This window comes from Salmo trutta, unplaced genomic scaffold, assembly GCF_901001165.1.
Source record: "Salmo trutta unplaced genomic scaffold, fSalTru1.1, whole genome shotgun sequence".
NCBI lineage: Eukaryota > Metazoa > Chordata > Actinopteri > Salmoniformes > Salmonidae > Salmo > Salmo trutta.
Genome location: NW_021822962.1, coordinates 102273 through 117203, shown reverse-complemented (window position 1 = coordinate 117203; position 14931 = coordinate 102273). Strand labels below are relative to the sequence as shown.

At 45.6% G+C, this 14931-nt stretch overlaps 1 protein-coding gene across 3 annotated transcripts in view; it reads right to left on the bottom strand.

Moving 5' to 3' along the window:
• LOC115187722 (protein Jumonji) overlaps positions 1-14931 on the bottom strand; it is a 99921-nt gene that overhangs the window by 62900 nt on the left and 22090 nt on the right. For all 3 annotated transcript variants that reach the window (XM_029746718.1, XM_029746719.1, XM_029746720.1), the window contains exon 2: positions 2005-2134. In XM_029746718.1, coding sequence (XP_029602578.1) covers positions 2005-2134 — 130 coding nt within the window. The remainder of the gene's footprint in view (positions 1-2004; positions 2135-14931) is intronic.

The following is a 14931-nucleotide window of genomic DNA, read 5'->3' as shown; positions in this document are numbered from 1 at the left end:
TAGGAAAGAGGGAAAAGGAGGAAGTGATTTGTACAGAAATCTAATCTAATCTAGTCTGCTTTGAGAATTAATCTGAAACATTTGCACTTTTTGAGAATTAAAAAAAAATCGATATTTTAGATATTAGATATTTGTGTGAAAATAGGATATCTTCTGTGCTGGAATTCCATGCGTTGCCTCTTAGCGGTGTTAAGTGCAGAGAAACACGTTAAACCCAGAGATAATAATAGCCTCCTCCATGCATAGGGAGAATCCTGCTGAGGTTCAGAAGTGGCCTGGAGTGGCACCGTGGAGAGGCTGAGCACAGCCCTTCCATATCCTGAACAGTCTGAACAGAAAGTGAACAAAGAGAAGAAGAGGGTACATCCCAAACGGCACACTATTCCCTACATAGTGCACTACTTTGGACCAAGGCCCCTAGGGAAAAGGGCCTAAATAGGGAAAAGGGTGCCATTTGGGATGCATACAGGGAAAAGAGGAATTCCCCTCCCAACTTGTCACTGTGGGTAAACAGCCAGAGAAGACATGTTACTGTAGAGAAGAGAAGCCAAAATGGAAGCATCTACTTGTGTATGCAGCGTTCACTTCCTGCTCCATTTGTATTATTCCCAGATGAGTGTATCTTATCTTTAGAGCCTGTCTGAATAGCATGATGCTTTTCCTACTGTTAGTTAGTGTCTAGGTGTGCATTCCAAACGGCACCCTGTTCCTGTTATAGTGAACCAGGACTCTACGGGTAGTGGTCAAAAGTAGTGCACTACATATGGGGAATAGGTTTCCATTTGAGACGCATCCTAAGCGTTTAGAGCCTGTCTGACTCTGAATGCGTTGGTGTTTGGTTAGAAAGGCTGAATCATTTCATCTTCGCTTTCGCATAAAACAGTCTAAAGCCTTTCTCCTGCCAGCTCAGAATACTCTATATCCATCCATCTGTGGTGTTGATCTGGATAGGCCAGGTCATCTGGTGTTTATCTGGATAGGGCAGGTCCTGTGGTGTTTATCTGGATAGGCCAGGCCATCTGGTGTTTATCTGGATAGGCCAGGTCCTGTGGTGTTTATCTGGATAGGCCAGGTCCTGTGGTGTTGACCTGGATAGGCCAGGTCCTGTGGTGTTGACCTGGATAGGCCAGGTCCTGAGGTGTTTATCTGGATAGGCCAGGTCCTGTGGTGTTTATCTGGATAGGCCAGGTCCTGTGGTGTTTATCTGGATAGGCCAGGTCCTGTGGTGTTTATCTGGATAGGCCAGGTCCTGAGGTGTTTATCTGGATAGGCCAGGTCCTGTGGTGTTTATCTGGATAGGCTAGGTCCTGTGGTGTATATCTGGATAGGCCAGGTCCTGAGGTGTTTATCTGGATAAGCCAGGCCATCTGGTGTTTATCTGGATAGGCCAGGTCCTGTGGTGTTTATCTGGATAGGCCAGGTCCTGAGGTGTTTATCTGGATAGGCCAGGTCCTGTGGTGTTTATCTGGATAGGCCAGGTCCTGTGGTGTTTATCTGGATAGGCCAGGTCCTGAGGTGTTTATCTGGATAGGCCAGGTTGGAAAATTATAATACTGTACTGTATGAACAGGAGGCTATTTCACAAGGAGGTATATCATGGTATTTGTGAATACCAAAATGAACCTATTCTTTCTCACTTCTTATGGTAAGAAATTCTAGCCTCATGAAACCAGACTAACCGCTGCACTCACGTTTCGTTAAGTGAAACAGAATTTGATCTCACGAGGTCTTGCTGGCTTGATGAGGCTAAATAAACGAACTGTGCTGGAGAACCATTTAGTAACAAGTATGCTGTGGATGTGGTAGAAAGAGAAACGGTCAACACAATTGTCATTTCTAAGGCAATGCAGGCTATTGTTGAAGGCCCACTGACAATGACTTCCTCCCAAATGGAACCCTATTCTCCAATAGGGCTCTGGTCAAAAGTAGTGCACTACATAGGGAATAGGGTGCCATTTGGGATGTAACCATTGTGACAATAACAGCTACAGGCGAGAGACTCACCGTTGATGTTTCCTGTGCCGAGGCCATCTGTCACCTTGTTCCTCTGGGTGTTCTTAAACTCCTTCAGAGAAAGGTAGAGCACCTTCCTCACCTCGCGTTCCTCTAACCACGGGATACCATCACTGTCGTCCTGAGAAAGGAAGGGGGACACTCAGGGTTAGCGATGTCCGCTTATTGTAGCTAACGCCAAGGGCTCAGAGAGGGAAGAACATCATAACTGTTTTCACAACTTGTATCTGTCCCAAACTGGCACCCTATTCCTTATATAGTGCACTACTTATCCCCATAGGCCCTGGTCAAAGGTAGTGCACTATATAGGGAATAGGGCGCCATATTGGGCTGAAACCTTTTACATTCAGTGAATGGAACTGATGTCTTCTGACAGTGAGATGGGAAAAACTGCAGAAGTTAACAATGTTCTGCAGTGTTTAGGGCCTAACACACACACACACACACACACACACACACACACGCACACACACACACACGCACACACACACACACACACACACACACACACACACACAGCAGCTGGGCCAGGTAAGAGCCAACAATTAGTCATATAATATAATGGTTTCATTTGTCCCTTTCAAAGCAAGTCCTGCAGGCTCTAGTTTTATCTGATCTTGATTATTGTCCATTCGTGTGGTCAAGTGCTGCTAGGAAAGACCTAGCTAAGCTGCAGCTGGCCCAGAACAGAGCGGCACGTCTTGCTCTTCACTGTAATCCGAGGGATAATATCCATACTATGCATGTCAGTCTCTCTTGGTTGAAGAGACTGAATGCATCAATTCTTCTTTTTCTAAGAAACATTAATGTGTTGAAAATTACAAATTGTTTGTATAGTCAACTTACACACAGCTCTGACACACACACTTTTCCCACCAGACATGCCACCAGGGGTCTTTTCAAAGTCTCCAAATCCAGAACAAGTTCAAGAAAGTGTACAGTATTATATAGAGCCATGATTGCATCCGTTCCAGCTCATATTGCTCAAATAAACAGCAAACCTGGTTTCAAAAAACGGATAAAGCAACACCTCACAACACCTCCCACCTATTGGACCTAGATATTGTGTGTGTGTATCTATTGATATGTGACATTTTAAATGTATGTAGTTCTGTCCTTGTCTATTAATGTTCTGTATTATGTTTCATGTTCTGTGTGGACCCCAGGAAGAGGAGCTGCTGCTTTCTCAACAGCTAACGGGGATCCTAATAAAATACAAAATACCAATACCTGTCACCTTGAGCTGAGCCTGTCCTACACAGAGTCCCTTTCAGTTGTTGGGCTGCGTCCCAAATGTCAGCCTATTCCCTATATAGTGCACTACTTTTTTATCAAAGCTCTTTGGACCTTGGTCAAAAGTAGTGCACTATGTAGGGAATAGACTACTATTTGGAACACAACCTTGCTCCACACATCTCCTCCCTTCGGACCTTAGATGTGGAAATTACCCAGAGAGCTTTTCAGGAACAAAGCATTGAAGCAATACCCTGGGTAAGATGTATGGCAGGCAGTCGGGCAGCCTCCCTGTGTGTGACTACAGAGCTGGGCTACGTCCAAAATGGAACCCTGTTCCCTATATAGGGCCACTACTGACCCATAAGGCTCTGGTCAAAAGTAGTGCACTTAAATGGTAATAGGGTAACATTTGGGATGTAGTATCCCTCGTCTGTTTGTTCTATAAATCACAGGCTTTCATCTCTCAGCCTGCGTCCCAAATCACACCCAGGGCTCTGGTCAAAAGTAGTGCACTATGTAGGGAATAGGGTTTCATTTGGGATGCACAGACTCAGACAGACACAGTTTGAAATAGTATTTGTTCAGCTGGAGAGCACCTGGCTGAAATGTCTAAGACACATCAAATCAAAGAGACTGGACATAGCTGTTCAAAGGGAAAACAAGGAACCAAACTGAACGTGGGGTTTTTCTCTCTCTCTCAACTAGTCAACGTTCATCTAGGTACTGACAAAATGGACATGAACCCAGAACCACATGTACAGTAATGCATGCATCATATAGACTAATGTGTCCTTCGGCCGTGTGTCGGTCTTGACACTCAAGTCCCTTCACCACAGTAGTAAGTCTAACTAGGCACCAGTCAAGGCCAGACAGTCTATACTGTATAACATGTACAAAGAGAGAGTCATTACAAACACTTGATATGAAAATGCTGTTGAACTTGAAATGATCTGTTAGAGAGTTAGCCGCAGGGTACGTGTCAGAGAGGGTTTCCAACAGGCTGAATTGTGTTATTATTACACACACTGCCTGTCGGTGAACTGTAGTGGCCGTGTCCCAAATCGCACCCTATTCCCTATATAAGACACTACTGTTGACCAGGGACAATAGAGCTCTCTGGCTGCCATTTGGGACGCAGGCCATAGTGTTTGAACAGCATACATTCCTCCCCCAGAAGCTGTTCCTGTGTGGATCCCCTCTTCCTGTTCACATATGTAGACTATTCCAGCTGAACTGCGTGACCCACATCTCTACACACACACACACACCGACATGCACGCACATACACACAAACAGACGTACACACACGCAGTCGCACACACACACCGACATGCACGCACATACACTAAAACAGACGTACACACACGCAGTCGCACACACACACCGACATGCACGCACATACACTAAAACAGACGTACACACACGCAGTCGCACACACACATGGACAGACGCGGCACACACACACACACTCACACCAAACACGGATGCACACACTCACAGGGAAAATCCCACTTAGCACTGTGTCTAAAAATTCCTTTCACGTTTACTGTAGCAGTGCTGCTGCAGTGAAGGAGTTTCTTGGAGTGACGGAGCCGCGCCGCAACGACCATGAATCAGTCACACACACACCCACACACACACACACACACACACACACACACCCACACACACACCCACACCCACACACACACCCACACCCACACACACACACACACACACACCCACCCACACCCACACCCACACACACACACACACACACACAGACACACACACACAACCACACATACCCACACACACACACCCACACACCCACAGACACAACCACACACACACAACCACACACACACCCACACACAGACACACAGACACACACACACAACCACACACACACACAACCACACAGACACACACACACAACCACACACACACCCACACACAGACACACAGACACACACAGACACACACACACACACACACACACACACACACACAGACACACACACACACAACCACACACACACACACACACAGCTAATAAAAACCCTTCTGGCCTTTAGCCAATAGGTCAAGTTCTTCCCAACACAGAGAGATAATAGCAGCCTACTGAATGTCACAGCAGAAATGAGTGGCTTACAGGACCATTACCAGGAGCTTCTTCAGGATTTTCTCTTATAAGAGTGGGAGCGATCAAGATTGCTTTGTGTTTTTTAGGCTATCTTCACATGTACAGTGCTGTGTAAACGTGTGTTTTAGCGTCTGCTAAATGGGACACATTAAACATTGTTTTCTCCCAAAGCGCTCTTATAAGAGTGAGACATCAAGTCATGTGATCTCAACCTGGTCTCAGAGCATTTCGTATTATTCTGTACGTAAATCAGAGACACTCCATTTAGTATGACACGTTAAGTTTCGTATGGTATGTATTAATTTGTGGATGACCATTACATATTCGTATGATACTGAATGTTACGAATTTGGAAAATGTACAATGTTACACATTTTCAAAACGTATGGTATGTTACGAATTCTGGCTAGGTGGCTAACGTTCTCTAGGCTCAGGGTTATGTTTAGGAGTTAGGTTAAAGGGTTAAGGTTAGGGGAAGGGTTAGCTAACATGCAAAATAGTTAAAAAGTAGTAATTAGTTGAAAAGTTGCAATTTAGCTAAAATGCTAAAGTTGTCCATGATGAGATTCGAACTCGCAACATTTGGATTGCTAGACGTTCTCGTTATACGCCCACCCAACTACCTTACTTTTGTTTTTGCCTTAATCTGTCTTATGTAACCATACCAATCGTAATATTTAATACAAATGCAGTGTCCCGGATTTACATTTTATTATGTTACGTTTAGTCTATGACACCAGGCAGGTAATCTTCACACTTACAGTACTGTGTCTGTGTAATAATAATTTAAAAAATGTTAAGCGCTTTTCACGACGCCCTTAGTCACTTTACATACACAAGAAAATCAGCAGGATAAAATATAAGTAAGTATATAGAAGTACACTAAACATGATGACAGACTAACCAGGGAGAACACTAAACATGATGACAGACCAACCAGGGAGAACACTAAACATGATGACAGACTGACCAGGGAGAACACTAAACATGATGACAGACTAACCAGGGAGAACACTAAACATGACAGACTAACCAGGGAGAACACTAAACATGACAGACTAACCAGGGAGAACACTAAACATGATGACAGACTGACCAGGGAGAACACTAAACATGATGACAGACTAACCAGGGAGAACACTAAACATGATGACAGACTAACCAGGGAGAACACTAAACATGACAGACTAACCAGGGAGAACACTAAACATGATGACAGACTGACCAGGGAGAACACTAAACATGATGACAGACTGACCAGGGAGAACACTAAACATGATGACAGACTGACCAGGGAGAACACTAAACATGATGACAGACTGACCAGGGAGAACACTAAACATGATGACAGACTGACCAGGGAGAACACTAAACATGATGACAGACTAACCAGGGAGAACACTAAACATGATGACAGACTGACCAGGGAGAACACTAAACATGATGACAGACTGACCAGGGAGAACACTAAACATGATGACAGACTAACCAGGGAGAACACTAAACATGATGACAGACTAACCAGGGAGAACACTAAACATGATGACAGACTAACCAGGGGGAACACTAAACATGATGACAGACCAACCAGGGGGAACACTAAACATGATGACAGACTAACCAGGGAGAACACTAAACATGATGACAGACTAACCAGGGAGAACACTAAACATGATGACAGACTAACCAGGGAGAACACTAAACATGATGACAGACTAACCAGGGGGAACACTAAACATGATGACAGACCAACCAGGGGGAACACTAAACATGATGACAGACTAACCAGGGAGAACACTAAACATGATGACAGACTAACCAGGGAGAACATTAAACATGATGACAGACTAATAAGGAAGTGAACTAAACATGATGACAGACTAACCAGGGAGAACACTAAACATGATGACAGACTAATAAGGAAGTGAACTAAACATGATGACAGACTGACCAGGGAGAACACTAAACAAGATGACAGACTGACCAGGGAGAACACTAAACATGATGACAGACTAACCAGCGAGAACACTAAACATGATGACAGACTAACCAGGGAGAACACTAAACATGATGACAGACTGACCAGGGAGAACACTAAACATGATGACAGACTGACCAGGGAGAACACTAAACATGATGACAGACTGACCAGGGAGAACACTAAACATGATGACAGACTGACCAGGGAGAACACTAAACATGATGACAGACTGACCATGGAGAACACTAAACATGATGACAGACTGACCATGGAGAACACTAAACATGATGACAGACTGACCAGGGAGAACACTAAACATGATGACAGACTGACCAGGGAGAACACTAAACATGATGACAGACTGACCATGGAGAACACTAAACATGATGACTGACTAACCAGGGAGAACACTAAACAAGATGACAGACTGACCAGGGAGAACACTAAACATGATGACAGACTAACCAGGGAGAACACTAAACATGATGACAGACTAACCAGGGAGAACACTAAACATGATGACAGACTGACCATGGAGAACACTAAACATGATGACAGACTGACCATGGAGAACACTAAACATGATGACAGACTGACCATGGAGAACACTAAACATGATGACAGACTGACCAGGGAGAACACTAAACATGATGACAGACTGACCATGGAGAACACTAAACATGATGACAGACTGACCATGGAGAACACTAAACATGATGACTGACTAACCAGGGAGAACACTAAACAAGATGACAGACTGACCAGGGAGAACACTAAACATGATGACAGACTAACCAGGGAGAACACTAAACATGATGACAGACTAACCAGGGAGAACACTAAACATGATGACAGACTAACCAGGGAGAACACTAAACATGATGACAGACTGACCAGGGAGAACACTAAACATGATGACAGACTAACCAGGGAGAACACTAAACATGATGACAGACTGACCAGGGAGAACACTAAACATGATGACAGACTAACCAGGAAGTGAACTAAACATGATGACAGACTAACCAGGAAGTGAACTAAACATGATGACAGACTAACCAGGAAGTGAACTAGACATAGGATAAAAGCTAAAACAGAGAATCTGGGTAAGCCTGTGGGAAGAGGTGTGTCTTTAGTGTGGATTAGAATATGTGTGGGGATTGTGAGGTTCTGACATGGAGGTCCAGAGTAGTGGAGCTGCACTGCTTAAAGCCTGCATTCCCATGGAGAGGAGCCTGGTGGTGGGATGGTGAGGAGGCCAGTGGCCTGGTCTCCGATGGAGGAGAGCCTGGTGGTGGGATGGTGAGGAGGCCAGTGGCCTGGTCTCCCATGGAGAGGAGCCTGGTGGTGGGATGGTGAGGAGGCCAGTGGCCTGGTCTCCCATGGAAGGGAGCCTGGTGGTGGGATGGTGATGAGGCCAGTGGCCTGGTCTCCCATGGAGAGGAGCTTGGTGGTGGGATGGTGATGAGGCCAGTGGCCTGGTCTCCCATGGAGAGGAGCCTGGTGGTGGGATGGTGAGGAGGCCAGTGGCCTGGTCTCCCATGGAAGGGAGCCTGGTGGTGGGATGGTGAGATGGCCTGGTCTCCCATGGAAGGGAGCCTGGTGGTGGGATGGTGATGAGGCCAGTGGCCTGGTCTCCCATGGAAGGGTGCCTGGTGGTGGGATGGTGATGAGGCCAGTGGCCTGGTCTCCCATGGAGAGGAGCTTGGTGGTGGGATGGTGATGAGGCCAGTGGCCTGGTCTCCCATGGAGAGGAGCCTGGTGGTGGGATGGTGAGGAGGCCAGTGTCAGAGGAGTGCACTGAACAGGTTGGAATGTAGGGGTGCAGCAGGTCAGTAAGGTATATGGGCGCCAGTCCATTGAGCATTTTCTAGGTGAGCATGAGCAGTCCTGTGTTGAACTAGGAGCCAGTGGAGTTTGATGCGGGTGGGGGTGATGTGGTCCTCGTGCAGCTGAATTTTGAATATGTTGAAGTCTGTCCAGTGTTTTGGCGGGGAGTCCGTAGAGAATGGCATTGCAGTAGTCCAGTCGTGAATGAGGGTTTCAGCAGTGGGGTCAACGAGAGAGTAGATGTGTGTTTTAGCGTCTGCTAAATGGTATACATTATAGGTTGTTTTCTCCCAAAGCACTCTTAGAAGAGTGAGACGTCAAGTCATGTGATCCTTACATTTCTAGCATTGTGTAGGTTTGTGTTTCTGTCCCAGAGCATCCTTCAGTTCACCCAGGCATGTACACTGAACCACATCAACTCCTTCAGGGAGGACCTAACTAACCCACAGCCTGTTTTATTTAGCAACACTTTGCACTTGATCTCATGAAACGCCACACAGCTAGAAATAACCATCACCCCTGAATCACCCCTTGAGAAGTCCACTGAAAGTCTACGTTCCAACTAGCACCCTATTCCATGTGTGCTGTATAGACCCTGAGCAAAAGTAGTGCACTATATAGGGAATAGGATGCATTTGGGATGCAACCTTGTACGGATTGCTCAGCCGTAGACGATCCAGTACTTTTACATGTCATGCTTTTCAGGGTTTTACAGATGTGGGATACTGTCTGACATACCAGTGGAGCTAGTTATCTGGCAGATATCATGGAGGGAAACAATCCTGCATTTCAGGCTGTTCAACAATTTATTGCCATCGCAAATGGCACCCTGTTCTTTATTTAGTGCGCTACTTTTGACCAGCAGTGCACTAAATAGGAAATAGAGGGTGCCATTTGGGAGTGAAGAAGTCACTAGACTGACAGTCCCCCAGAGACTGAAGTCAAAGTGCTAAACGTGCTGCTCAGACCCTATCTCTCTCTCTCTCACTCTCTCTCTTTCTTTTCTCTCTCTCTTTTCTCGCTCTCTCTATCTCTCTCTCTTTCTTTTCTCTCTCTCTCTCTTTTCTCTCTCTCTCTCTCTTGCTCTCTCTCTGTGGGTTAGAAAGATCTTAATCATCAAATACAGACAGAGACGGACAGAGACAGTCCCTCCCCCTGAGCTGAAGCAGAGACTGGGGTCAAATACAGTCCTGTTCATCCTTATTTTCTTTAAAGGTATTTTCAAGATTTATTAAGACAGATTGGAAATAATAGGGGGCTACATTTACATGTAGCAGACGCTCTTATCCAGAGCGAATTACAGGAGCAATTAGGGTGCCTTGCTCAAGGGTACAATTAGGGTGCCTTGCTCAAGGGTACAATGCCTTGCTCAAGGGTACAGACAGAGTGTTAGGTACCACTCAGCCACCTCTCTACATTGTAGGTCCTGATTGATACATGATGAATAGGGAACTGTAAAGACCATATTGTAAGGACCATAGTGAGTCCAATCTTTGTCTTTCTACTCTCTACTTCAGATTAGGTTTGGGGTCAATTCCTTCCTGTCAATATAGGATTCAAATGCAATTCGTGAACTGAAAATGACTAATAATTGTCACAAAATGTGTGAATTTAATGTAAATTCCCTGTCCTGAGTTAACGGAGTTGGAATGAGATTGAGCCCCGGCCCTGTGCCAGTTTCTTTTGGCCCAGTGTATCTGCACATGTTCCTGTGGCAGCTGAAGAGTTAAGGGTGCTGCTGCTGAGCCAAAATGACAGACCTGGCCTAATTTCACCAGCCTTAACAGAACTGGATCTTTCCAGTCCACACAGTGTGAGTCCACAGCACACGCCGCTCTGTCAGAATCAACTGTCACACACAGACACTGTAATGTAGTTTCACGCAGAGACAGATGTGAAAGGATTTTCCCAAATTACACCCTATTCCCTATATAGTGCCATCGGGCTCTGGTCAAATGTAGTGCACTATATATGGAATTGCAAGGTGCACAACATGTGAAGGTAAACTAATACAGCCACGAACTCACTCTCTGCCATGTGTACAGAACACAAAACCCCACTGCAGATTTAGAAGCATTTACAGTGTATTCACTACACTGTCCCTCCATATCTATCTAACAGGTTGCACTTTTGGGACTATTGAACAAAGTCAAGCATAACCCAAGTACATCTTGAATTGACAATCTATTTGACCCAGGTGTGATCAATTAGTTCCATATGGGTTCACAATGTGACACATCTATGATTTGTCATTGTTAGTTTAGTAAAGAGGGTGAATGATTTGATTTAATCTGGGCCTCGATATAATCTGGGCCTCGATATAATCTGGGCCTGTATATAATCTGGGCCTGTATATAATCTGGGCCTGTATATAATCTGGGCCTGTATATAGCCTCGCTACTGTTATTTTATTCTCGCTCTTTAATTATTAGTTATTTTTATATTTTCTTCTTTTAAATTTAAATGTTTCATATATGTATTTTTGTTGCTTCAGTTTATTTTAGTAAATACTTTCTTAACACTTATTTTTCTTAAAACTGCATTGTTGGTTAAGGGCTTGTAAGTAAGCATTTCACTGTAAGGTCTACAGTGAATAAATTGTTGTATTCAGCGCACAAGATCTGATTTGACTATACAATACAACACAACCATGAGAGTCTCCGTCTGCCTCCCAGATGGAACACTAGTCCCTATAAAGTGAGGGCACTACGTTTCACCAAAGCTGGCTCTGGTCAAAAGTAGTGCACTATGATGGGAATAGGGTGCCATTTGGTCCTGTCGTACTCACACTACACTTTTACCACACGGAGTCCTGCTGATCCATGATGACTGGTCTGCCGAAGTAACAGCACGAGGGGGCTATAACTGACTTCTTCCGTCGCGACGTCCCTCTAAGGCCCTTCTGCTAGCTTGCTAGCCCCGGCCCGCTAGCTGCCTGAACCACCGTGTCTCCGGCCCGCCAAGCCACTCACTGGACCCCTATGATCACCCGGCTACGCATGCCTCTCCCTAATATCAATATGCCTTGTCCATCACTGTTAGTAATTATTGCCTTATTTCACTGTAGAGCCTCTAGCCCTGCTCAATACGCCTTAGTTAACCCTTTAGTTCCACCTCCCACACATGCAGTGACCTCACCTGGTTTAAATGATGTTTCTAGAGACAATATCTCTCTCATCGTCACTCAATGCATAGGTTTACCTCCACTGTATTCACATCCTACCATACCTTTGTCTGTACATTATGCATTGAATCTATTCTACCGTGCCCAGAAACCTGCTCCTTTTACTCTCTGTTCCAAACGTACTAGACGACCAGTTCTTATAGCCTTTAGCCGTACCCTTATCCTACTCCTCCTCTGTTCCTCTGGTGATGTAGAGGTGAATCCAGGTCCTGCAGTGCCTAGCTCCACTCCCATTCCCCAGGCGCTCTCATTTGTTGACTTCTGTAACTGTAAAAGCCTTGGTTTCTTGCATGTTAACATTAGAAGCCTCCTCCCTAAGTTTGTTTTATTCACTGCCTTAGCACACTCCACCAACCCGGATGTCCTAGCCGTGTCTGAATCCTGGCTTAGGAAGACCACCAAAAACCCTGAAATTTCCATCCCTAACTATAACATTTTCCGACAAGATAGAACTGCCAAAGGGAGCGGAGTTGCAATCTACTGCAGAGATAGCCTGCAGAGTTCTGTCTTACTATCCAGGTCTGTGCCAAAACAATTTGAGCTTCTACTTTTAAAAATCCACCTCTCCAGAAACAAGACGCTCACCATTGCCGCTTGCTATAGACCACCTTCTGCCCCCAGCTGTGCCCTGGACACCATATGTGAATTGACTGCCCCCCATCTATCTTCAGAGCTCGTGCTGTTAGGTGACCTAAACTGGGACATGCTTAACACCCCGGCCATCCTACAATCTAAGCTAGATGCCCTCAATCTCACACAAATTATCAATGAACCTACCAGGTACCACCTCAAATCCGTAAACACGGGCACCCTCATAGATATCATCCTAACCAACCTGCCGTCCAAATACACCTCTGCTGTTTTCAACCAGGATCTCAGCGATCACTGCCTCACTGCCTGAGGCCGTAATGGGTCTGCGGTCAAACGTCCACCCCTCATCACTGTCAAACGCTCCCTAAAACACTTCAGCGAGCAGGCCTTTCTAATCGACCTGGCCCGGGTATCTTGGAAGGATATAGACCTCATTCCATCAGTAGAGGATGCCTGGTTATTCTTTAAAAGTGCTTTCCTCACCATCTTAAATAAGCATGCCAAATTCAAAAAAAAAATTGAACCAGGAACAGATATAGCCCTTGGTTCACTCCAGACCTGACTGCCCTTGACCAGCACAAAAACATCCTGTGGCGTACTGCACTAGCATCGAAAGCCCCCGCGATATGCAACTTTTCAGGGAAGTTAGGAACCAATATACACAGGCAGTTAGGAAAGCAAAGGCTAGCCTTTTCAAACAGAAATTTAAATCCTGTAGCACAAACTCCAAAAAGTGTTTGGAGACTGTAAAGTCCATGGAGAATAAGATCACCTCCTCCCAGCTGCCCACTGCACTGAGGCTAGGAAACACTGTCACCACTGATAAATCTGTGATAATTGGGAATTTCAATAAGCATTTTTCTTTTTGGCCATGCTTTCCACCTGGCTACCCTTACCCCGGTCAACAGCCCTGTCCCCCCCACAGCAACTTGCCCAAGCCTCCCCCATTTCTCCTTCACCCAAATCCAGATAGCTGATGTTCTGAAAGAGCTGCAAAATCTGGACCCCTACAAATCAGCCGGGCTAGACAATCTGGACCCTCTCTTTCTAAAATTATCCGCCGAAATTGTTGCAACCCCTGTAGATATCCCTCTAGTGGTGTGGGGGCTGTGCTTTGGCAAAGTGGGTGGGGTTATATCCTGCCTGTTTGGCCCTGTCCGGGGGTATCATCGGATGGGGCACAGTGTCTTCTGATCCCTCCTGTCTCAGCCTCCAGTATTTATGCTGCAGTAGTTTATGTGTCGGGGGGCTAGGGTCAGTCTGTTACATCTGGAGTACTCTCTTGTCTTATTCGGTGTCCTGTGTGAATGTAAATATGCTCTCTCTAATTCTCTCTTTCTTTCTTTCTTTCTCTCGGAGGACCTGAGCCCTAGGACCATGCCTCAGGACTACCTGGCATGATGACTCCTTGCTGTCCCCAGTACACCTGGCCATGCTGCTGCTCCAGTTTCAACTGTTCTGCCTGCGGCTACGGAACCCTGACCTGTTCACCGGACGTGCTTGTTGCACCCTCGACAACTACTATGATTATTATTATTTGACCATGCTGGTCATTTACGAACATTTTAACATCTTGACCATGTTCTGTTATAATATCCACCCGGCACAGCCAGAAGAGGACTGGCCACCCCTCATAGCCTGGTTCCTCTCTAGGTTTCTTCCTAGGTTTTTGGCCTTTCTCAGGAGTTTTTCCTAGGGAGTTTTTCCCAGCCACCGTGCTTCTTTCACATGCATTGCTTGCTGTTTGGGGTTTTAGGCTGGGTTTCTGTACAGCACTTTGAGATTTCAGCTGATGTACGAAGGGCTATATAAATAAATTTGATTTGATTACTAGCCTGTTCAATCTCTCTTTCGTATCGTCTGAGATCCCCAAAGTTTGGAAAGCTTCCACGGTCATCCCCCTCTTCAAAGGGGGACACACTCGACACTAACCCAAACTACTACAGACCTTTCTAAGGTCTTCGAAAGCCA